At 42.0% G+C, this 24,357-nt stretch overlaps 1 protein-coding gene across 8 annotated transcripts in view; it reads left to right on the forward strand.

The window, feature by feature from the left end:
• Window positions 1-24,357, forward strand: part of BRSK2 (BR serine/threonine kinase 2) — a 333,778-nt gene that overhangs the window by 157,107 nt on the left and 152,314 nt on the right. For all 8 annotated transcript variants that reach the window (XM_064452485.1, XM_064452492.1, XM_064452484.1 and 5 more), the window contains one exon: window positions 11,646-11,740. In XM_064452485.1, coding sequence (XP_064308555.1) covers window positions 11,646-11,740 — 95 coding nt within the window. The remainder of the gene's footprint in view (window positions 1-11,645; window positions 11,741-24,357) is intronic.

Here is a 24,357-nt window from a genome sequence, read left to right on the forward strand (position 1 = left end):
GCAGTAAAAGACACTGCAGATTTGTTTTGCCCTAGTGACAGTTAACACGTACAGGGAGTGCTATACTTTCCTAACTGTTGAGAACAGCTGGTTCCGACATAGCTATAAGGTCTTCTACAGCCAGATCTTTCAGCACTTCCATCTAATTCTCTACAGCAACACCCATTAGAGGAAGCAAGGTTTGGATAGCTGTAAACTGCTGATAAAGACACTGGTCTGCAAATTCCTGAAACACATGTGCTGTTGCATTGACTTCTGTGGGCTTTAGATCAGACTCATGGGGCTGTTCATCATCCTCCCCAATGAATTCTTCCAGAAGAGAAAAATTCACTGTGGGATCTTCCAGCAACCCAGGCAGGGGTTGTTGCACAGAAAACCTGGCACAGAAGTGTGACACAAAGATGAGTTTTGACAGCACAGTTTTCATGCCACTGTCCTTTTCTAATAAGTGGTTCCTGCCTGAGTTTGAAATTGAACTCTATTTCAGGACATACTTAGCCTCAGCCACTCTGGTATGAATTTCCAAGTGATGAAGCTGGGTATCAGAAGGTTTGTTGCGGTGTGCATGTTTGTATTTATCCAACCACCTTTCTTTTGAAAGGAAATTAAATTCACTTTATTTTCTTCCTTTTTGCAGAGGTACAGCTGGCTGTGTACTTTAGGTATGACATTTTTTCTCATAAACCTTACCTTAAACTAGTGAGGTGCTTGGGCCTTTTTTATAACTGTGTATTGAATATGACCCCCTGCTTTCCTCTTTCTTTAAGAAACATGGTGAACCGGATGTGGCGAAGTTTGTACTACACGGGCAGGCAGCTCCTGTTCTTCTTGGTGTAGAAGTCCATAAATGCTTTCAGCTTCATGCCGTGACCTGAGCCATTATTCTCACATTAAAGGAAATACTTTTGAAAATTTTTTTATATGCCTGTTGCTGTTCATTAGAATTATAATAGTCTACTTTTTCTGACCTTTAATTCTTTTGCTGTGAATTTCCTTCTTTTTTTTTTTTTTTAAGCCAGAAATCAGTTTTCAAATGGTCTGCCTTCCCATTGTGCTCATATTCAGTATAATTAAGAAAATGTGGGATTTCCTACACTTTTTACAGAGGAACATATTACAAAATCGGAAAAGCAATCTTTTACAATTGTGTCATGACATCTCTGCCTTCATAGTTTTATAATACACACAATCCACTACGGAGAGCAGGAAGCACTTAAAACATTTGCTCAAATTGAGACTACACAGGCCCATGTGTAGGGCTGTAGGAGTCATGTAAAAATACCAGAATCTTAAAATTATTTATTTCCATTCCTTTCCATTTCATCCTATGAAGCTGTGTTCTGCAGGCCCGTAAATCTGCTGTTAGGAGACCCCAGGCCTGTCCCTGACTTCCTGCCCTTCCAGTAGCCTCAGGGCCACCCCCTCTCCATCCCCCTCCCCTTGTCCCCTTGTCTAGCCTGTAGCCAAGGCAGTACAATTGGGCTCTGCTCAGGAGTTCATTCTCATGCTGACTGACCAACAAGGCATCTTCTCTTAGCCAGACTGCATGACTGAAGGCTAACCTCTGTATTCTTACCTTTCCTGTACTAGGGCAACTTACAAGGTCTCTCCATAGCCAGCTGCTGAATTTTGTTGAACCTTTTACTGAGGGTTCACTGTTGAATTTAGTTGGTGTTGGCCAGTGGGATCCAAAGTTGTTAGAGATGGAGGGTGTGTGGATAGCTAGACACGCAAGGTGTCTGTGTGAACCTTGTTTCACTAGGAAGCTTTTTTTTAATTATTGTTTTAAACAAATAACTGAGATATGTTTCCAAACAGGAACTTAAGAAGCTTGAAACTGTAGTAAGAGGAACTACATTAGCAATTCAGAGAGTTTTGAACTTGGGCATTATTAACTCAACAGGATTTAAATTGCAAAGCCCACTGCCCTCTTGGGAGGTCTCGGTATCATTTTGAAAAGGGCTAGGATGATACCATCGGAGCCAAATACAGAACAGGGAAGATGAGGTATCCCTACTGTGCCCCTACCATGGCCTGCCTGATTCTCCCCTTGTATGTGAGAACATGATAATGTATGGTGGGAGTATCTCCATGTAAATAAACGGAATGACATCGATGTGGTCTTACAGGTCTCTCAGTCTCAAAAAACTTTCAAAGATAATGAAGTCCTTTCAGGCTTAGTTGGATACTGTTGACTGAATACAGGAGAAAGAACTAAATCTGAGAGGGAAATACAAGGACAACTCAGGTGTTAGATATTCTGTTTGGTACATGCTTGTTGACCAACACGGCAATGTGCTCACCAGTCTGGACTAGCCACAGCATCTGTTGTCTTCTACATAGGTGAAAGGAGAGAGTCACTATATGGAAGGAAGCTATGCAAGTGATAGGTGAACCGCAGGACAAATGGGTAAAACTGTGGAGAGTGTTATTGTAGGAGACATAAGAAGCTAGATACAATGTGGGCAGAGGTATGGGAGGAAATTGTAGGTGTTATGACGTGGGGGGAAAAGTAGGATGTCCATAGATGAGGTGAGGACCTGTTGGGATAGGACTGGAGATCTCATTAGGGAACATGAGGAGGATCCAGGGTTTTGTAGTGGACAATGAAATAAAATTTAGGGTGTGGATCTGCAAGAGATCAGCCCCTATTAGTTGTACTGGGTGCAGAACACTTTGTCCTTGAAAAAAAAAAGTAAATCTGTGGCTGTAGAACAATGTATGCAGTGGCTATACAACGCATTTCTTCCCTGCCATCGACAAGCCCTTCTGGAATTCATGGGAATTGAGACGTGCTGCATGTGCTTGTGACTTGCTGTTTGGAGCGTTGTTTATAGCATGGGTGCAAGTATGGTTAATCCAAATCACTTCTTGAGACTGAAGTGCAGCATATTGGTAGTCAGTGAAAATCCTGTTAGGAATCTGTCAGTGGGTGATTAAGAGATGTCACGAGGGCAGAGTAAGCTGTATCAGCACTGAGCTGGGTAGATGAAGTGTTCTGTGGTGAGCTTAATCCTGTGAAGAGCATGACCTTTGTCTTCTGTGTAAAGGTTTTCTATGGTAACCCCCCTTTTTAATTAAGTTCTTAATATACATATAACCTAGCTGAAACAATCTTGGCTGATGGGAGGGTCAAAAGGGTGTGAGGACTTTCTGATGGAGGGAGGGTGGAAAGGTGTAGTGAAGAAGGGGTGATGTAAGAAATGAGTATAGAAAATGAGATTAACATAAGCTAAAAGCACATGCGAAGAGCAATTTATCTGCTGTTTCCCCTCCTCCTTCGTCACCTCCTCTTTCTCTGCTGTGTGCTGTTCCTTCCTTGTTAGTGTATCAGCCCTTCTCAATAGATCACTGGACCAAGCGGGGATGTTGTGGCTCATTACCCAGATGTTACCTAATTATAGCAACATACTTTCTAAAAGAATCCTAGGCAGGATAGACAGAGCTCTGCTTGGATTCCTGCTATACTTGAAAATGTCCATCTTTGGTCATCTCCTGACAAAGGATTAATGAAGTCTGACGGGGGACATGGATCCCATCATTTCTCAAAAAGTTTTTCAAGGAGATGTGCAGCTCTTGCAAAGTGGAAAGAAAAGCTTTTGTCTAGGATAGCTGTGGGCAAAAGCAGAATTCCTGATAGATCCCAGAGGGATTCAAGAGTTTGTTAGAGTTTGGCTGATTATAATGGCATTTTACAAAAGCAGCATCCAGTGCGCTCGCCAGCGTTTGTGTCCTGGTTTCCTGGGGGGGCCTCTTTAGACACGTGAGTGTGTATGGTAAGATGGGAAAGAGAGCGTGTCAAAAGGACTCAACAGTCACGTTCTTTGCTATATTCAGGGAGCACAAAAGGTTTCTGAGAAGTATTGATTTATGAAATACTGTAAGAAAGAGACCGAGATAAAAATCAATAGAGGTGATGTTGGTTCTGTGTGTTTTGATCCTTCTGAGCTTGGAGGATGATCCTACCATAATCTCTGAGGCATACAGTGTAAAACCTGCTCCTGGTGAGCTGCTGTGTGTGTATATGTATGTATCTGTGTCTCTTGTTCTCTAATATCAGGCATGTGGATCCAGTCACATCTGGGCTGATGCATTGTTCTCACCAATCTCTGAGCTTAGGAGTGTGTCCTGAGCCACCATACATTTGGCAGTGCTGATAGCTCAGGAGAATAAATCTAGGCTATAGCAATTTAGTGTGCAGCTTCCCCATACTCTGAGCTGAGGCACGTGAATCCGGCACTGATGAACATCTCTTCTATGCTCCTGCTGAGCATTTGAACTCTGGCTTTAGTCCTACTGTAATTACAGTTTATTCAATTTAGAAACAGTTATTGCATAAGCCCTCAGAACAGCCTTTTAGCACTAGAATCTCTCTGTAGAAGAGCCCATGGCCAAATTATTTCATTACCAATGTGGGTAGCTCCATCCTCATCCTTTTAGATTTCTAGACGACCCTATACCTCCTTTCCCTATATGCAATTTTAAATTGATACTGTATAATTTGCCTGTCACTTGATATAAGGCTCTGTTTATTTTAAAGGCAATAATTAGAGATAACAATTGCTACAGAAAAATAAACATCTGTTTAATGAGAAGACTGAGTAATTAAGAGCAATTATTGGTTTCCGTAAGGAGGATGCTCGATAACAAAATTCCTTCCAGTGCAGCTAAGAAGAGCATAAGATGCATGTTGTAGGAGATCAGAAATCTATGCACTAGAAGAACTGGGAAATGAAATAGAAGCTATCAATAAGAAATTATCTAGACCTTTCTTTCCAGATTGTATTTAAGGTGCAGTTTTCCTGGTTGTAATATGTAAAACTTTTGTAAGATTTAGATCCCTTTCTAACATTCTTTGCAAGGATTTATCAGTTAATCCTTCTACAGCCCTTGCAAGGTAAGTAAGTGTTATTATCCTCATTTTACGGCTATGGAAATCGTGTTGCTGTGGGCCAAATTTTAATCCGTTTTCCACTGTTGTAGATCTAAAGCAACTTCACTGCAGTCAGCAGTTAGACACTGTAACTGAACTGATTTAACCCTAAGTGAAACTACAGTGTTTGTGAAAGAAAAATGTTGAGAATAAAGAGCAAGAATATTACATTTTAAGCATTGTCCTACACTCCACTTGATTTGTAGGGGTTTTTTTTTGCTTTTGTTTGCTTTCAGGGTTGATTTTCTGAACTGGCATCTTTGAAGGTTTGCAGATCTTGCAAATGCTAGTCCATGTAGTTTTCAGGAATGAGTATTCATAAATACTTTTAGCATTTACAAAAGCAACCTCCAATTTGTGGGGATAAATGACACTGCTTGTATAGAAAGATCATATACACAAAGTTAATGTGTAACAACTATGCAGTACACACACAAAGCTTTTTAAAACACTGTGTACTTGGGTTTGTTCAGTCTAAGGTTTTTGTTCCTCCTTTAATCCAGATAGTTTGTTACCAGTACTGGTCTGAGCCCTGAAGTAAACCACAAACGTTTGTGTCCTGCAGTGCCTAGATTAACATTTGCAGAGTATTCACTGACTTGAATTAATTGGCAATTAGCTAGCTCAAGTTAAGAGAGGAGTGATATTTCTTGCTAGACATTCTTTTAATTGCTCATCCAGCCAAAATAGGTACTACTGGCCGGACCAGGGTTTTCTGCTCAGATTTTTTAAGTAGTTTTTTGACAATGCACTCTGAAGTGAAATGAAGAGCAAGCAACATGAGATGTGCAGATGATCTGAAATCAGTGGCTAGTTTCCCTACTACAGAAAAGTAGCAATACTTAAAAATAGGGCATTGGGTTGGTTTTATTTCAAAAGAAAATGAAAGACCTTCATTTACCATTGGAAAAATCATATGTATTAGATGTAGTAAATGTACTTAATTTTTCATTCAATTTCTTGAAGTAGTTATTGGTCTTATGGTTAAAAATCAGGATAATGAGTTACTTGTGTTTAGCATTTCTGAAAAACTATGGGAACATTATTCATCAACAAGGAGTATACCATAAGTGCTGTATTTAAACAACAATGTTGTTTCATTATTTATGAGTCTGTTTCTCTCAAAATGATAATTTGTTTCAGATTGGTGTCTTTGGCAGACTCCAAGTTTGTGTAGGATTGAAAAACAGTTCTTTCTTGTTCCAAGAACGTTTCTTTCTCTAATGAAGAGTTGTAATAACAGGATCGTTAGTAAGGTATTATTATCCAGAGTTGTGTTCCTCCGTGCTGCTATTTACACAACTGTAAAGTGGATATGAAATAGCACCAGCTCTGAACTCTTAGCTTTTTATTCAGTGTGTTAGAGAAAATTACTACACAAAATCTAAGGCGAAAGTGAATCATCCTTTTCTGAAATCCTGTCCTTGGCTGAAAAGTCATGGAGGTGATTGCCAGTTACAACATGGGCTATGGAGATGACTTTCTGCAGTCAGGGATGCACAGTGAGTATATTGTCTCAGCTGGAGGGAAGCTTTTGTTTCTCCATCTCCATTCTACATTCTTCCTGGGTAAAATAAAGGATTCCTCTCTGTGCTGCTTCAGGATGGGCTGTCCAGCTGATCTAAATCTGTCCCTTGCTCATCACATAAGCTCCTGTCCTTTTCAGAAGAGATACATGTATCTTTAAGCATCCACAGAGAGGGAGTTTACCAGCAGCAAAATGCACAGGCATGGTTGTTAGCAGGTCAGTACAGCATTAGGCTGAGGCAGGCCTGCACGCTTCCCTTTGCTCTTCTTCCATGAATGGCATCTTTCCCTTGTGTCATCTGGGGTTCCTCATGCTCAGTGGTTTTCAAGTTGTGACTTTTAATTATAAATGAAAAGACAATGTTGGCTTACGCATTCCCTTGCTTTTCACCATGTTCATGTTTTCTTCTTTACTCCCCAACCTGAAATTATAAGACTGGTTCTGGTGCAGTTCAGTGGCTAAGATCAAAAGCAGTCTGGCGTTTGCAGCTCGTAGGTTGTAATAGCCTATTTGAAAGTGCCAGCATGATCAGTGCCCGAGAACCCCCGGGAACCACCTGTGGATGGAAATCTGAAGTGTGCCCAGAGGATTGAGTGTGTGTGACAGCTATGTGGGTGGCTGGGGAAAGTACAAGTGCTTGATTCCCACAGCATCGTAGATTTTTCTGCCAGGACAGACCAGAGTTAACTTCAACAATCATGAAGATTACTTGCCTGCATTTGAGGGGTTAGTTACTCATGAAGCTGATGATTTCAGACTCTATTTGTTGCCTGGCAGACTTGATTTAAGCCAAGCCAGTGCAAAATACCCTCTTAGCAGAAGCCTTGTTCATTTTCCTTTGGGGACCAGACAGGTATCTGTGCTAGCCTGAATGCATAGAGAAGCTTTACAAGTAAGTACCTAACTTATTGACACATTTGTATTGGAGGTTTTATGTAGATTTGAGGTGCTTATTAACAGCTGAGGGAAAACTGGAAGATCCACAGCCTCTTTCACAACCCTGTAAACATACCTTGGGCACTTGTTTCTACGCAGGCATTTCTGCCACTTCCATTTCACTAACAGCTCAGGCCCTTATTCTAAGGGCCTGCCATTACACAGACATATAATATAACTTGATTGGTTTATGTTCTCTGTGTCAGTAAAAGGGCTCCTAAGCATCAGAAGCCCACAGGAGTTCAAATCCATGTGTAAGTAATCTCTGAGTAGTTGTACAATAGACTGGAATTACAGGACAAAACAAGAAATCTTGAGTACAAGCCCTTCCTTGGGGCCAGTACTCTTCTATCTCTTCGTTAATGACTTGGATGCAGGACTGCAAGGAATACTAATTAAGATTGCTGATGACACAAAATTGGGAGGAGCTGTTGACCTCTCAAGGGCAGAGAGGCCCTGCAGAGGGATCTCGACAGACTGGAGAACTGGGCAATCACCAACCGTATGAAATTTAACAAGGGCAAGTGACGGATTTTACACCTGGGTCACGGCAATCCTGGATATACATACAGCCGGGGGGGGGAACAGGAGGCTGGAGAGCAGCTCTGCAGAGAGGGACCTGGGGGTTCTGGTCAACGGCAAGTTTCAACAGGAGCCAACAGCGTGCCCTGGCAGCCAAGAGGGCCAACTGACCCCTGGGGTGCATCAAGCCCTGCATTGCAGCCGGTTGAGGGCGGAGATTGTCCCACTCTGCTCTGTGCTGGTGCGGCCTCACCTTGAGTGCTGCATGCAGTTTTGGGTGCCATGGTACATTAAGGATATAAAGCTACTAGGGAGTGCCCAGAGAAGGGCCACAAAGTCGGTGAAGGGTTTAGAGGAGAAACAGTACAAGGAGCAGCTAAAGTCACTTGGTTTGTTCAGCCTGGAAAAGAGGAGACTGAGGGCAGACCTCATTGTGGTCTGCAGCTTCCTCACAAGGGGAGGAGGAGAGGCAGGCGCTGATCTATCATCTCTGGTGACCAATGACAGGACCCGAGGGAATGGCAGGAAGATGTGCCAGGGGAGGTTTAGGTTGGATATTAGGAAAAGGTTCTTCACCCAGAGGGTGGTGGAGCACTGGACCAGGCTCCCCAGGGAGGCAGTCACGGCACCAAGTCTGACGTTATTCAAGAAGCACTTGGACAATGCCCTCAGAGACATGGTGTGAATTTGGGGTTGTCCTGTGCAGGGACAGGAGTTGGACTTGACGATCCGTGTGGGTACCTTCCAACTCAGGACATTCTATGATTCCTGCCCAAACTCAGTCAGTAATTCCTCATAGCAGCAGGCAGGCCTTATCCCTAAGTAAGATGGATTTACTTAGAGGTGGGATTTTTTTGGCTACACTGGCATGCAAATGTCAGAAGGAGGTGGCTAGGGGGGAGGGAAGGACACAAGGCAGAGTGACATGCTTTATTTTTATCCTAGAATTACATTCAGTGAATTTAGTACAGTGAAAAGTGCTATCTTGGGCTATTCAGAGGGTTGTCTTAAAGTTCTGTCTCCACAAAACAGACAGCAGTGACAGTGCATTTTTTTTTCTTTATTTTTAAAATGTGAATCAGGAGAAGAAGAAAAATGCATTAAATCTCACATGTGTTTTCTCATTATGTCCTCTGGTACTGTGGTGTAAATCAAGAACAACTTCTTGAGGTCGATGAATTAATTCAATATAAAATCAGTGTGATTGAGTATCAGTATGATTTTTGCAAGGTGTGCAGTGTCTTTTAACAGTTGATTAACTTTTTTATTGGAGTAAACAGAATGGTTTAATCTTAATTCTTGATTTTCTGTGGTAGGTTAGTAGCCAGAAAGACAGAGGATGCTGTGAAGATTGCCTGTACAGCATGGTGATGTCCCAGAAGTTCATGGTTAAAACCCATCTATGACTCAATGACAGGATGCTTCAGGGAGGACAAAGGAAAAATAGTTTACAGATCAGCCAGGTTCAGTGGGACAGATGTCTTGATTTGGGAGCACCAAAAGTTGAAATCAAACCCTGAAGTGAGAGATACTAGAAGCCTTTATACTTTCTTCAGGCTGAAGGACCAGTTACAGAGAGCAGTTTTTTCTCACCTTTATTGACCTCTTAAAATAATTGGTCTGCAGCATGTTACAGTACAGCACTGTGCCACAGATCCTGGGAGTCTAGATGTAAAGGATTGAGCAAGAAATTCTGCTGAGATTTGAATGTGTAACTAAGAGCGATGGGAAGAGTGATGTGGTGATGCTGGAAGAGTGATGTAGAGCTGTGATTTGTGCTGGAAGCAGGAAGGAAGCAATCGGCACAGATTGAAACTGTGCACACTTTCAACAAAGTGGTGCCAAGTAGCTACTATCCAAACCCAGAACAAAGCCAAAGAGCAGAAGCATAAGTAAGGCTGCAGCTGCATGAACAGTGAACATTGAGCCAGTAGTGCTATGGGTAATATTATAAATTTATTGAATAGACAAAATTCAGACATAAGAGTGAGGATTGGCCGGACATCACAGCATCTTCCCCCAGCTGTGTTTCTCGGCTGCCTCAGGCAGAGGACAGGCTATTGCTATACACAGTTTAAAATTGATTTGTCAGTGCGCAGCGTTCTTAATTTTTGTGACTTGTTTATGTCATGCCTGAAAGTGAGGCTGTCAGCATTTAGCCAGATGAGACTGAGAAATTATGCGACTAGAAATATCCAGAACACTTGAGCATACCAAAAAAGAGGTATGACTGGAAGCAAGTCAGGAGTTTATTTCTCAGCATAATAACCAGTGATTAATGGTTCCAAATTTATGATTAACTGTGTGGCAAAAAGATGGACAAGCATCTGTAGGAGATTGCTGGTGTCCCTGATGAAACTCCAGTTCACTTCACTGGGGACAGTTTGTAGTAAGGCAATAGTCTATATATTCATCCCCAGATAAGAAGTGGGAAGTCTTGTGTTCATTGTTTCGCTGGACTGCAGATCTGGTGTGTTCAATGTGCAGATAAAGCAATGTGTTCGGCTTTGTGGTTTGTATCAGTGGATGGGGTCAGGATCTTAGTTGCAACCCAGTCTAGGAGCTGTGAGCTGAGCTAAACTTTTTCTTACTGTGCGATGTCATTGTTCATAAATGCTCCGACAGGTCTTAGTGAACCCAGGAGGTACCATTTCTTCTTACTTCAGTTATAACCGAATTAAACTAAATGGCAATTTGGCATATTGTGTGTGGAGTGGGATGGGATCCAGCCTATCAGGTGTTGTACTGCGTGCACATGTTTGACAAGACTAAAAGCTGAAGCAAGCAAGATCTCACCTGAATAGACCTACAAAGTACAGTTTTAATGGGTACAAATTTTCTTGATGGTGATATAGTTGAGAGCTCAGGGGACCATCTTAGACTTGCCTGTGGGAGATACCTGAAAGTACTTTCATGCAATCCAGCAGATTTAGGTCAAAAAATTTGCAGAAGATAATGCTTCACTTACGTTACTTATCTTTTTCTTTTAATTCTTGGAGTTTTGTTCCATATTTGGGTGATAGTTCAGAAATCCTGATGCTGTCTGGGATATCCATATCCATTTGCCAATACAATCATTTAACAGCACTCTACGTTATTTGAGGACAAGGATAGAGTAAATAATAACAAATAAGAAGAACTTAGAATTGTATCAGCATATGTTGATGTTCCTCCATGCCACAGAGGCATTCATCACAGTGTTAACTTTATACAGCAGGGTAAATTAAAACAGTAAGGGAAAGCATAATTAAGTACCTTTTTATTATGATCATGAAAGCTTTGGAAGGAGCTAGAAAAATGCTGAGGCCATGTCTACACTGCAGACATTTGACCATCTAGTTCTGTTGATTTCTGAGTTTTCGTTGATGCAGGTGTTGGCAGAAGCCCTCAGCCTAGTGTGGTTAAATAGGCAGAATTTTACTTCTTACTGGAAGAACGCAGTTTGAGTGGTGAGAGCTGGAATACAGTGCTTCAACAAAAATACAGATTAAATGGCAGAAACTGCAGCAGCATTAAGGATGTTGTCTGCTTCACTGCCAAATGGTCACAATGTGGGCTGCAGGATCTTCGTTATTCACAAGACATTATCTGGCTGAAGGAGGGACTAGTGGAAATTTGCTTGTATAAAAGTTGCTAACTGCTGAGTGGCGTACTGATAGCAAAAATCTCAATGGCGACTATCTCTAACCAATTCTTCCTTTCTGTTTTGCTCTGTTTCTCCTGCAGGGCTTGTGAAGTTGGGGGTTCACTGTGTCACGTGTCAGAAGGTCGCGATAAAAATTGTCAACAGAGAGAAGCTCAGTGAGTCGGTGCTAATGAAGGTAATTTTCTAATGGGAGATTTTAAAAAAATTAAGTTCTTGGCTCTGTGTCTTCTGTTCCATGCAAAATTAATATCTTTAATTATGTGTAACAAACATCCCTGTCAGTACTAGGATTATGCAGAGCATAATAACAATAATTTAGTTATGGGGGAGGCTAGGGCAGCTGAAATTAAATGGGAGTATGTCTGTGCTTTGTGAACAAAATAAATGGTCAGCTGCAGAGTTGTTGCTTCTCTGCTGGGGCAGATGTGTGTTGGGCAGCTGACTTCTACCACTGCAGCAGTGCATTATAGTTGCAGTACATTGCAGACTGCAGTGTACAAATGTCAGTAGGAAGTAATTGAAGAGAGGCTGGTGAATCTGTTTTTTGTATAGTCCTACTGCTTGCTTTGCTGCATGGGTTCGTTATGATCTGATGTGCCAAGGTCTATGGCTGCTTAAAGCTGTTGTAATTCTGTTAACAATCCACAGAGCTGTGCCATTGGAAACCATCAAAGTGTCTGTCCTGGTGGTCCCAATGACTGTAGTTTCAGAAGAACTTAATTAATTTTTTACCTAGCCTTGTGATATCTGTCTCCTTACATGAGTGTCATTGATTGATCTTGGAAACCTAAAAATAAAATAAATACATGCATAAAAGTTTATTGATGTGATTTGGGGACTAGAAGGGCTAAATTCAGCTTGATGGGAGGGAACACAACTGCACTGTGATCAACAGAATTCCATCAAGCTGTCACCTGCAAATGACACTAGCAGGTCTGCATGCAGCGTAGAGCACTTTACTGACATAACATCCCTGTAAGCACATGGAGCATATATCTTTACACTGCCATTTCTTATATGTAGTCTGTGTCAGCTGTTTTCCAGCACAAGTAAGTATAACAACCTTACTAGGAGCAGGAAGAAAATGGAGACTAAAGGAATATGCAGTCAGTGAATGTTACACATACAATGTAAGTTTATTTTTTTCTGAGAAGGATTCTTAAAGTTTATATTCAATTGTAATGTGTTCAGATTTACCTTTCTGGAATTTCATTGAAGTATTCCCTCTCCTGCAGTACTGTGGATTCAAACAGTCTTCTAATATAGACCGAAAGTTAGAAAGTGAAATAGGTAAGACGACTGCAACTTTAAAGGGAGATTCAGCAGATGAATTGAAAAGAATGGAAGCAAACAAAGTGTGTAAGTGGTAAAATCTGAATGAGATTCTACACACTTTGAATATTTTCCAGAGTAACATAGTAGGAATATTTTTAAAAAACATGAGCATTTTGTTTGCTGAGAGACACTGTCTGGTGTCTGTATAAAACATTTTATTTACTTCATTGGTTTTCAGAGTAGGAGGCAAATCACTTAGCATAGCAAAGTGATCTCTCTGCTTTAGTTCTGTTGCATTACCTTCGTCGTAGTATGAAATCTGAGTAGTGAAACGGTGTGTTAGGCCCTCGTTTAAACAGCTGCATGCTGAAGTGTGCCATGTTTTCTGTAAGATTGTACAGCATCCTTCTCAGGAGGAAGCCACGCGTTGTATCATGATTCTCATTTTCAGACCATTCTTGGGGAGATTTTCTCTTTCAAGAATTCTGTTCTCTGTGCTCAGGAGGTTGGAACAACAGATGGGATTGAAGTGGTTTGCCCAGTTCTTGCATAAACTCAGGAACCAGATGTCTTTTCAGGAATGCCCTGTGTCTGATGATCACAGACAGGGCCTGAGACTTCTAAGTGAATTTGGAATTGACTGTACTGTTAACCAGCTTAATCCAGCCTGGCCAAAGGGAAAAATGCTTGCAGCTTTCAGCAATCCTAGTGTGACCATTGCCAAGCATCCAGCTGACAGCTTGCTGCATGGAGTCACCAGCCACAGGGAAATAGCCAACAGTGAAGCCAAGTCATGGTGGTGTGGTGGCATTCCTACTTTGCAAATCTTCCCACTAGCTTATCAGTTCCAGTGATTTTCTTTGCCAGTGGGCCGTGCAGAACAGTCCCCTGGAGCCATATGATTCAAGACCACAGCTACTCTCCCAAGCCAGGCCTGGATTGATGGATTTTGCTTTAATCCATCCTTGGGACAGAAAAACTGGATCTGACAAATACACACACCTGCTGCATGAAGCTGTAACACTGCAGTGCTGTGGCCATTTATCTTAGAGCGTAAGGAAGGAGTCTGCTTGCTGTCCTTTCAACATCTAAAATGACAGGCACAAGCATATACAGCAGGCTGCTTTCTCTGCCATCATTATTCTATTTTGACTTACTTCTTACAGCCTTAATTTTTCCAGTGTTTTATTCTGTACGTTCAGGGAACTGTCCCTTCTTTCTGCAGCTGCTCTTCATCTATGCTATGCAGAATTGAAAGGCATTTGGTAAAGTGCTTTCTAATCATAACGTCGTAGTATCGATATTTCTGGAGAGAAGACTTTGGAACTGAAGCAGCTGGTCTCAATTAGCAGAACTGCTGCTATGGAGATGATACATGGGCAGGCACAATGCAGCGCAAGCTGCAGTAAATGTATCATCCAAGCACTTGCTGCCCTGTCAAAGGACAGGGATGCTCAATACACATGCAAGCCTTTTGCTTTGTCATGCCCTTACTCACTAAACCCAGGCTGGGGAGCAGTGTTGCTTTCCCAGCTCCAGCTTGGGCCTGTTTGGGAGCCTGGTTTTGGGGGCAAGCCTACAAATGTAATTTCAGAGATGAGAACAGAAGGGCTGGTTCTGTTCTTGCTCATGCTTTCACACAACTAGTAAAAGCTTTAGCTGGGTTTCTACAGCCACACCATGGTAATCCCCACTGACGTGGAGACCTAGCTTGCTCTAGCACAGATCGTCAGAAATATTTCAGAAAGGAGTACATTATAGGGAGCACCTTGAGAAAGGTTCATTTATTTCCCTGAATAACTTCTGGGTTCACTGAGAGGGAAATTAGGCCCAGAATACAAGAGCCAAATGTGTCTGTAAAGCAGGAAGCTTTCCTGAACAGGCAGGTTCACTACTGATGGTTTCATTTTCAGTACCAGCACAAGTGTCTGGAGTTTGTAACTTCAGAATATAAAGGTTAAAGCAAATCTTTCCTCTCGTGGCAAAAGCTTGTTTGGAAACGTTGACGTGTCTCATGAGACATACTCAGAAGAGTCCTTTTCTCTTTACCACCTCACCAGAGAACTGGTGAGGTGGTAAAGAGAATAAACAACAAAAAAGCTACTCTTTTGGTGATCCATCAGATTAAATACTCTTTGGACAGACAGTGGTAGTAGAAGCAATGGGAGCATAAAGGGTGAAGAGAGAGAAGGGGACAGCTGGCCTTGGACTAATTACATGAACACGCAGGCATCCTGAGAAAGCCACAGATGTCCTGGGCTTGATGACTGGAGCCCAGAGCTCTGTATGTGTTCTTTGTGTGTTTGTGCCTTTTGTTTCTTCTGACCAAGTCCTCCAGTGCTGGCCTTGAAGTGAGGCAAGTATTTCCAGGGTGGGGGATGGGAAAAGACACAGTCCCTTCCACGTTTCTCTTATGGAGCACAATTGAAACATGGATGTTGGGTTTCGGGGAGGTTGGTTGGTCGTCTTCGTGCCTTGTGGTGCTAATGAGCTCTGCTTCGAAAAAATTGTGCAAAGGTGTAAGGGTGTTCTTAAGCAGGGAGGATCGTGCAGTGATTACTGTTGGAGATCACTGATTGCCTGAAATAATTGAGTGGACGGATAGGTAGCAGGATCGAGTGTCAGCCTCTTGGAACTGCCAAGATAACTTATGAAAGCATACTTGTAAATAAGCACTGCTTTGCATGGTCTTTTCGTCATCTCTTGCTTCTTCCTTGGCTTCTATGTCAATAGCTGCTTATTTCTTTACTACCTTGTCCTACTTTGAGTCTTTCCTTCCTTCTCCGTTTCCTTTCAGTTGTTATTTTGCCTTTTTTTTTAACCTCTTTAATTCTTCTTTTCTCTTTAATTCTGTGATTTCTTCGTTTTTTCTCTGTCTTTTCCCCTTTTGCTACAGAAAGTCATGTAATAACTGTCATTATTTTGTTGCAAAAACTGCTGAAATGCATCATGTCTGGTTAAGGTGTCTGGTCTTCTAGGAAAAAGTTTAGAAACTGAGCACAATTCAGAAAGTATCCGAGGGAGTAAGTAAACAATCAGAGCTCAAGTTTTATGAGAGAGTGAAGGGACACAAACTACCTAGTTCACTAAAGAGAAGGTTAAGACATAACTGTGGTCTGTAGATACTGGTGAGGAGGATAGGCATTTGATAATAGAGGATATTACAGTCGTGGGGGCAAAAAGCTTGTTGGAAACTAATTGTTGTAAACTGTAGGTAGACAGATTAAATACAAAAATAATAGGCCTATTTGACTACTGGATGAAGTTACTAATTGGAACAAGCCATCCAAAGCTCTGGCAAGTTTTTCCCCTGAAGGACTATTAAACTTTATCTTAAACTGGTGTGTGTTTTTCTAAAACCTAGATCCTAGTTCAGCTTCAGCTGCCAGACTTGCAGCAGGAAGTAGCTGAAGATGGTTTCCTGATCCGTGCTATACATTAGTTCTGACTAGATTAACGCAACAGCCTCTCTGGCCTTAAAATCTGTGGAGCTGTGAATTTCTAATAACACACCTGAAATGTGTAAAAAGTCACCTATCTCTGTCTGGAGCAAAAAGAGAGGTGCTTCTGCAAGGTATCTGCAGAACCAGAAATTTGGGCTCCCTCACGTGAAGTTAAAGAAGGGAATGCTTGAGAGCAGCATCATTGCTTTGGAATACCTCATTTTCAGACCTTTCAAACAAAAGACTGTGACATTGGCTGACCTCAGCTGCTGACTGGAGGCCTGGTCTACAGAAATCATTACCAGAATATCAGAACAGTGTCAGGGAGAAGCTAAATGTGAGACAGAGGTGGAAACTTGGTTCAAATTCAGCTTTAATCATAACAAGGGCAGTTTCCCTGACATTATCGAAGCCAAACTCACCAACACCAAACCTGAGTGTCACCAAATCAGAATTTTTTTTTTCTTAATCTATTCAATAGTAGCCTAATTGTTTTCCAGCTGCAGTATTTAAGAGTTTTACTAATGATTGCAGTGGAAAAGGTGTTAAGCTGCTGCTGAATCCCACTGAATACCCCTACCATTGGGTACAATTGAACACAGAAACGAGACCACATTATTTCACCAGTGAAATGTGTTTAGACTAATCTAGGATACTGGCAGACAAGATTTTGGAGATGGTCATATTAAAAATAGCAAATAATAGGGAAAGTATTTCCATTTATGAAACAGATGTCCTAAAGAAAAGGTTTTAAAGCATTCATCAACCTTTCCAGGGCTCCCTGATTATGGAACACTGTCCTAATTTGCTGGTACTTGTCTATTATTCTTCTGATTGATTGGCATATTGCTGGGAGAGGAGAATAACACAGAGGACCCTGTATTCATGGCAAAAAAAGGTGAAAGGATAACGGAAATTAAATCTCTCGAAAACATGTACATACTCTCCAATACTTGTATTTTTACTTGCTGGTGAACATGCAGGTTGCAATGTACAAATGAGTATGTTCACACTTACATGGATTGTCCCTTGCACATTCTCTGCATGAGCGTGTTAAAAACACACACTCGCACCCCCATTGTGGTTTATCTTTAACCTGGAGAATTACCACACGCTTGTCTGCTTTTAGCACTGGAAGAGAGCAGATTAGAAGTGTGCACGTGTCTGTGTGTATGTTTGACAGTGTGTAGGTGGTGAACAAACTGCAGGAATGATTGGCATTCATCAAGGAACATGAGTGCACGAAGACACACTCACCCCCCCGCCTCTGTGACCCTAGTTCGTATTCCAGTAGCAACGCAGTTAGCACTGCAGAGCTTCATGTGTGCGAGTCTCTCTTCCGAGTTCAAAGAGATAAAAAAGTGCCTTGCAATATGAAAAACATGGGGAAAAACAAGGGGCGCTTTTTTTTCCCTGGCTCCCTTCTGCTATAGGGAGTTTGGGAGCAGGGATCTGTTACTGAATGTATAATGCAGAGTGTTTTGTTTTAAGCTGGAGCTGGTGGGGAGCATTGAAAGCCTGTTCACTTGTCATCTGTTTGAGCAGTTAAAGAAGTTGGGTAATTGTATTTTCCTTCAGAGGAGAATCACTCTCCACCTCCACTTTCCACCACACCCACAAGGAACACAGTTTGAGGTATTCTTAAAGAAGGAAATTAAACAGGAATCACGAGCATATGATGTACCTGTCAGAGGAACAAACCTGTCAAGTGTGCACAGTGCCTTTTGCTTTCTAAAGTTAGTATGATCAACTGGGGTACTTGGGCAAGCTATGAAAATAATTGGCCCTATTTTTAACACCCTACTTTTAATTCCGCAGACTTATAATAGTCTGGCTCAAACCTCTATTGTACTAAACACGTTCTACCCACAGCCCCATATGCGCAAATGCGTAGACACAGTCTACCATCCTCGTGTACTGCCTTGGTCATACAGCAATTAATGTCCCTCATGACCCCTAGCTAGAGCTAGCTGAAGTCAAGGAATGCTTTTTCCATTCATTTTACTTGATCATAACCATAATCCCTGGATAGGGAAATAGCTGCTCCCAGAGATGAGATGTCTAAACATGCTCTGCCATCCACCTGTAAAGCTGCTGTCAACAATTAGCCTGTAAAACCCCTTTCTGTTCACTTTCTCTTTAACTGTTTCCACTGTAATTGCACCATGCTTGCTTTTGGGGTGAGGCTTCACATGGTTTCATGGTTTGACTTCACATTGCTCTCTCCACCGAAGCTACTGGCAATTCTTCTCTTCCTTTGCCAAAGCTTAGTTTTATCAAAAGATGCTGATTCACTAAAATGATTTTTTCTGAGATAAATTTGGCTCAGTGAACTCCCAGTATATCAAAGACTAGGTTTCTTTTGAACTCTCTCTGGATTCGTAGCAGGCTGTTAGGGAGTCCTGCTTGCCGTCTCCAAAGCAGAGACCCTGAAAGCCCAGCCTCTACAGGGACTCCCACTGCCTCTTGAGCCCTGGGTTATTGAGCCTTGATATGGGAAGTCTTGAGACAGGCTCCAAGAGCCCACAGCCATGGGGCAGACCCAGCATCCCCAGCTAGAGAGGTGTAACCCCACAAAGCATTGCTATATTGGTGAGTGGCAGAAAGCACCAGGATCCTCGGCTACTGTCAGGCTTGATGCTCAGTTTCCTGGGAAGGACAATCGGTAGAATTCACCCTGAAAGGCACAGGGAACCCCAGGTGAAGGTCAGCTTCCAGGCTCAGTCTTGTAGAGTTGGGGCATGGAGTGTGAAAGTCTTGAGGCTGACATCCAGAGTTTGTAACCCCTGATCAGATCTCATAGTAGTTCCAGAATTTCTGGCTGGCTGGACACCCAGTTGGTCTGGGAACCTGAAGCTTCAGACTCCCCCAGCCTGGGTGGTCTCTAGCAGAGCCACCTGAAGCTGTAGTCTCTGTTAACTCCAGATGTGAACCATAGGTCTGGTAAGATTGTTTTTTCCAATGTGGAGCTGCAGGCTTTTCTGTGCATTCAAAACTTTACTTCTTTTTTTTATTTTTTTCTTTTGCTGACTCACTGAAGGTTGATGAAAAATGCTAAAAAGCATTGGATTTTGATCTGACTTAAGCTAAACCCTCCAGAGCAACAGTACAGGATTTTGTAAATCATTCCTCACCTGCCACCCATGCTAGAATTGAATGAGTGTGTATTGTGCCAGGATTTATTCTGGGTTTTTTAGAGACTATTATATCCTGTTTTCATGATTCTGCCATGATATAGTGTTTGTTCAGTGTCATTGCAAAAGCTTGTAAACTGTTTAGGAGGAGGAAGATGCTGGGATCTCAGTGCTGCAACACATCGTGTGCTTTGCAGGGCGATTTCATTAAGGACTAAGGGTAACTTGGCAAAGCGTGGTTTTCATTGTTGTATGTTTTCTGCTCTATCTTAAACACCTTTTTTTCTGGATTGCAGATGAAGAGATTTCTGACTCCATTTTACATTGGTTTGTACTTCACGTTCCAGAATGTTGTCTGGAAACCTTTTAATTCTTTTTTCATTGCTCCTGGAAAGAGAACCAACATTACATCAGAAGAGCTCTAGCAGTAATGGGACATCAATCCTTAAGTAGATTGACTGAAACCAGAATTGGCTCAGGTATTTGACCCTGCATCTATCATGTAGAATAAGCACCATAAACATCAATACACTGATCCATCCCAATTAAGAGGTGTAGTCCATCCCTGTATATAGCGGGCAAGTCATTTGAGCAAAGGCTTTGTTCAAAGATTATCTTATTTTTTTTCTGAAACAAATGGGTGGTATCTTGTACACCGGCAGTACCTCTCTGTTAAGAAGCATTTCTTAGCCCCATGTAACGTACGAGTCTCCCAGCTCAGACAAAACGTGTCATCTAGTGGATATTTAACTAGTACAACTGAGAGCCAAGAGCTGTCATTACATGGTTGGTTAGGGGATGCAGGCTCTTTTTGTTTGTTTTGCATTGTGCATTCCAGCACGAACATTTTGCTGATCATTTGTTAAGCGTAAACCAGGCCTCACTCGGTCTATTCCTGCAGTTTGTACTATTAAGTAGTTGGCACAAATTTAGGAAAAGTCTGGGAAGGCTCAATCCCAGAGCAATTAACTGATAGTTCCAGAGATGTCAGAGGTATCTGGATGCAATATGCCATGGGTTTGCTTTGCTGCTGTTAGAGCATGTTGATCTCTCTGGTGGTAAGTTCTTAGGTATTTGGGCATTTCCTCTTTTACCAGGTGCCATCTCTGAACTTGCTGCCTTGCCTCCTGGCATCCTGAGATGCTGAATCTACGATTAGCATGTATTTAACATGCTGGTCTGTTCATGAAGAGCGCCCCCATAGCAATAAACCATTGCTTGCATTCCCCTGCTGTCCTCCCATGGATGCACACATCACACATAGAGGAGACTCCAGAGTTTTAGTTCAAAATGTTGTTTCTTGTCCAACTGCAAGCGAATCTTCCAGGTGCACTAATACTAAGGGAGCTCAAGCCCATGCTCTAGTGGTCCAGCTATCATGCAGTGACAAAATTGCAGTCATGACATGGTTGATTTTGCTCTGATGTGGAAGAAGCAATCACTGTTTTGTCAGAACACCTGGTATTCTTGCCTGTAATATAATACCTTGCACGGTAATATAATACGGTGTGCTCTGCAGCGGCATGGAGAGGCAGCAGCAATGGCTTTGTGCTGTGAGGGCTAATGGACATGTTACCTAAATTCTCTACAAACCATAGTGAAAGAGAGATTGAGTTCAGACTTGAACTTCTGCATTTCTTCCAGTCTCTCAGCCTGTAACGATTGCTCAGTAACATCTCTGTTATGTTATCATGCATTTCCCCCGGTGGAAATAGGGACTTTTGAAAATTACAAGAAATTCTGGGGTGCAGGCTGGCTTTTTCAAGAATTCTCGGTGAAAACTCAGGCAACCAAAATCATTGTCCTTTCTGGAAATTTGGAACCGATGTTCCAGATCATGCTAAAATTAACACAAAGTCTTGCTTTAAAACTTTTGGTAAGGCAGGGGCGAACAGCTGTCAACACTGAAGAAGCAGGATCTGGCCTAAGAAACTTGATCACTTGTTCCTGTTCCTGGCATATAGTACAGTCAGAAACATCTTTATATCACTTGCAGCTCTCACAAGTGCCTTCTCTTCTGTACGTTCAGTAGGGGAGTGGTGAGAAAATGTCACTGGTGCAAGGTGTAACACAACAGAATGCAGCTCTGGAGTTTTTTCTGCTTCTAGGTTTCCCGTTGCTCCAGGAGACAAAAACATTCTTTATCATCTGTGTCCCTCGGATGCAGGCCTGGCTACAGGAACTAAATAATAGCAACATGTATAAACAAGACAGCAACAAGTAGTTTAATCTCAAGTTTGTTCATAAGGAATGTTTCGGTCTTTTAATGGGGTAGGTATTTTATCTTATTCCTCCAGTTCCTAACAGTTTGTTGTACCCTTCTGTACGGCTCTATATAACTAAGTAACCAAGGCTAGAAGGTCTAAAATTAAGAAGAGTCACCAGAATATGCAAAAAACTGTCATAACAAACATACCAGGAGATAGGGGTTGTGTTACTAGTTTTCTCCATCGTACCTGAAGCAGATTTTCAACAGTCATGATACACAAATATAGTTGTCCTATAAGAATTGCTGATAGATTACATTTTACAGTGTTCTGGAAGTCTAGTCACACTGTCTGTCGGAAACTGTGGATCCTTGTAGTAGACAGGAACTTAGGATTGCTCTGTGGGCAAAAATCTGGTGTGCACATCTAGATTCATGTGGGTGGAGATGGTCCAGCAGAAAGAACTTGCTGTCAATAGAGGCAGAAAAATTTCCCCCAGCTGTGAAATACTTCAGCATAAAGATATTTTCAGAGATTTTTCTTCTTATATCTCCTTCCTAATACCCTGAAATAAATCTCCTCAGTCTAATGTTCTTATCGCTTTTCTTTGATGAATTTTTTCTCTTCACTCCTGCTCCCTCAGCTGTCCCTGAATTTCCTTCCTAAATCCCTTCTGTCCTTTGCACTTTGTCCACTGCAGCACTTTCAAAGCAGAAAGGAAAGACGCACACAGTAAGAGAGTGCATATTATCCTCTAGGTATTATGGAGTCGTTTTATCCTCATTTCTACCTCTTAAATCAATCCCTGATTTGTCAAATCCAGAAAATAATAACATTTACTTAAGAACAAAGATAACATCTTCGGACACAGGACAGAGTGGCACACAGCTGTTCTCACAGTCATCTGGGGTCGTGTTTTCACTTCTTGTTCATCTATGGGTGTCAGCTGTGAGTTTAGGAACCACAGAAGAACTTGGATTAGGGAGCAGTCTTGTGGGGATGCCTAAGAGCACCAAACCGCTTCTGGGCAGCAGTGCAGTGTGAATTGTAGATTTGATTGCTCTGTAGTACCAGAATATCCCCAATATAAGAGACAAAGCAACTGGGCCCTGCCCAGTAGCCTAGCAGAATAAAAAGATGTATTTCACGGGGACTGACAGGGAAGTCCAGCAACAGGTAGAAACTTACCTAAATAGTGCCTGTAACAGTAAAAAACCCTCAGAGGTCTGTTAACCATAAAGCCTTAATTTCTGAGAGAAAAGGTACCCTTGCCCTCCTGCATGGCTGAGCAAGGCCAATAGTGGTGAGAATATGTTTAGTTAAAAGCACTGCCGAAAACTGCTTTACTTAGTATTGATGAGAGAGCGGCACCACTTGCCAGTGACTGAGGGCATAGCATCTGCTTGGTGCTGGGCAGCAGCCACTGGCTGCTTGTGTACCAAGAGGGCATATAGTTTGTTGAGCCATCCTGCCACCTGGCAACCTGTCACCCATTCATTGGCAGATATCAATGATTCGTCATCTCTCTGCATCTGTTTGGCTGCAGATGCATCACAATACAAATGGAACCAATGTTCAGACTCTTAAATGTCAAGACCGGAGCTGATGACATACTGCTTGAGGAGAGAGGAGATATCAAGGACAAAGAAATATAAGATAGCCAGATAGTTACAGGGTACAGGAGTGAAATACTGGACAAATGTATAGAATCATAGAAATAAGGGTTGGAAAGGACTTCTGAGGGTTTATGTAGACCATCCTCCCACTCAAACTAGGACTGCTGTTGATGTGGGTCAGCCATGGCTTTGTCTAGCTTGGTTTTGAAAACCTTAACAGATTGAGATTCATCAGCCTCTCTGGACAGCCTGTTCCAGTGCTACATTCCACTCCCAATGATTTAATTCATCCCTAATGTCTAAACTGAACCCCAGTGCAGATAGGAGGAGAGAGCCAGCTATCATGGCTGTTGTGTTCAGTAATGAATGAACTTGTATTGGTCATCAAATAAAGACTTAGAGGTAGTAAAAAAAATCTATAGGATTTGGAAGAAAAACTTAATGCTTCAGAGAACTGTGTTACAGTACTGAATGCTGCAGCCTCATGGTAAGAACAACCAAGCAGTGAAATTAAGATCCATGTCAGGAAAATTTAGTATGGGAAGGGGCAGCAGAAGCAAAATTCATGAGTAAAACTGAGACTCAACAGACTAGCATACAAAGAACGGGGGTCTCAGCAGGTGAAAATAAACATTACAGCAGAAACATGAAGAGGGTTTAGGACTCTTGTTCAAAGGCTGCTCGCATCTCGTTTGTGGTTTGAATACCAACAGGAGAGCAACCACATTAGAAGGCAAAGGGGGAATGCTTTCTCAGAGCCTTCCTGGAGTCTTGAGAGGAGATCTCAGTGATCTGTAGGAGGGAACACTGGAAGTGGGATCATAAATACAATGGACTGGAATAAAGGGCATGATTACTGAATTTCTGTGATTTAAGTGTTAGATATAAATTAGATTTTAAATATGAACAAAGTTCTGTAACTGTAGTTTCAGGAACAACTGGCAGATGATAGATGAAATAAGGAACATATTGACATACCTTCACTGTGCTTCTGAAGAGGTCTTAGCTATTTTTGACTCTTCCATTTCTCGCTCTCTCAAATTGCCGGTTCTCACAAAGGTTTGACCTCCATCCTCTGATATCATCTCTCCAGCTGTCCCTTTCATTAAAGTTTCTA

This window comes from Phalacrocorax carbo, chromosome 5 (assembly GCF_963921805.1).
Source record: "Phalacrocorax carbo chromosome 5, bPhaCar2.1, whole genome shotgun sequence".
NCBI classification, from domain to species: Eukaryota; Metazoa; Chordata; class Aves; order Suliformes; family Phalacrocoracidae; genus Phalacrocorax; species Phalacrocorax carbo.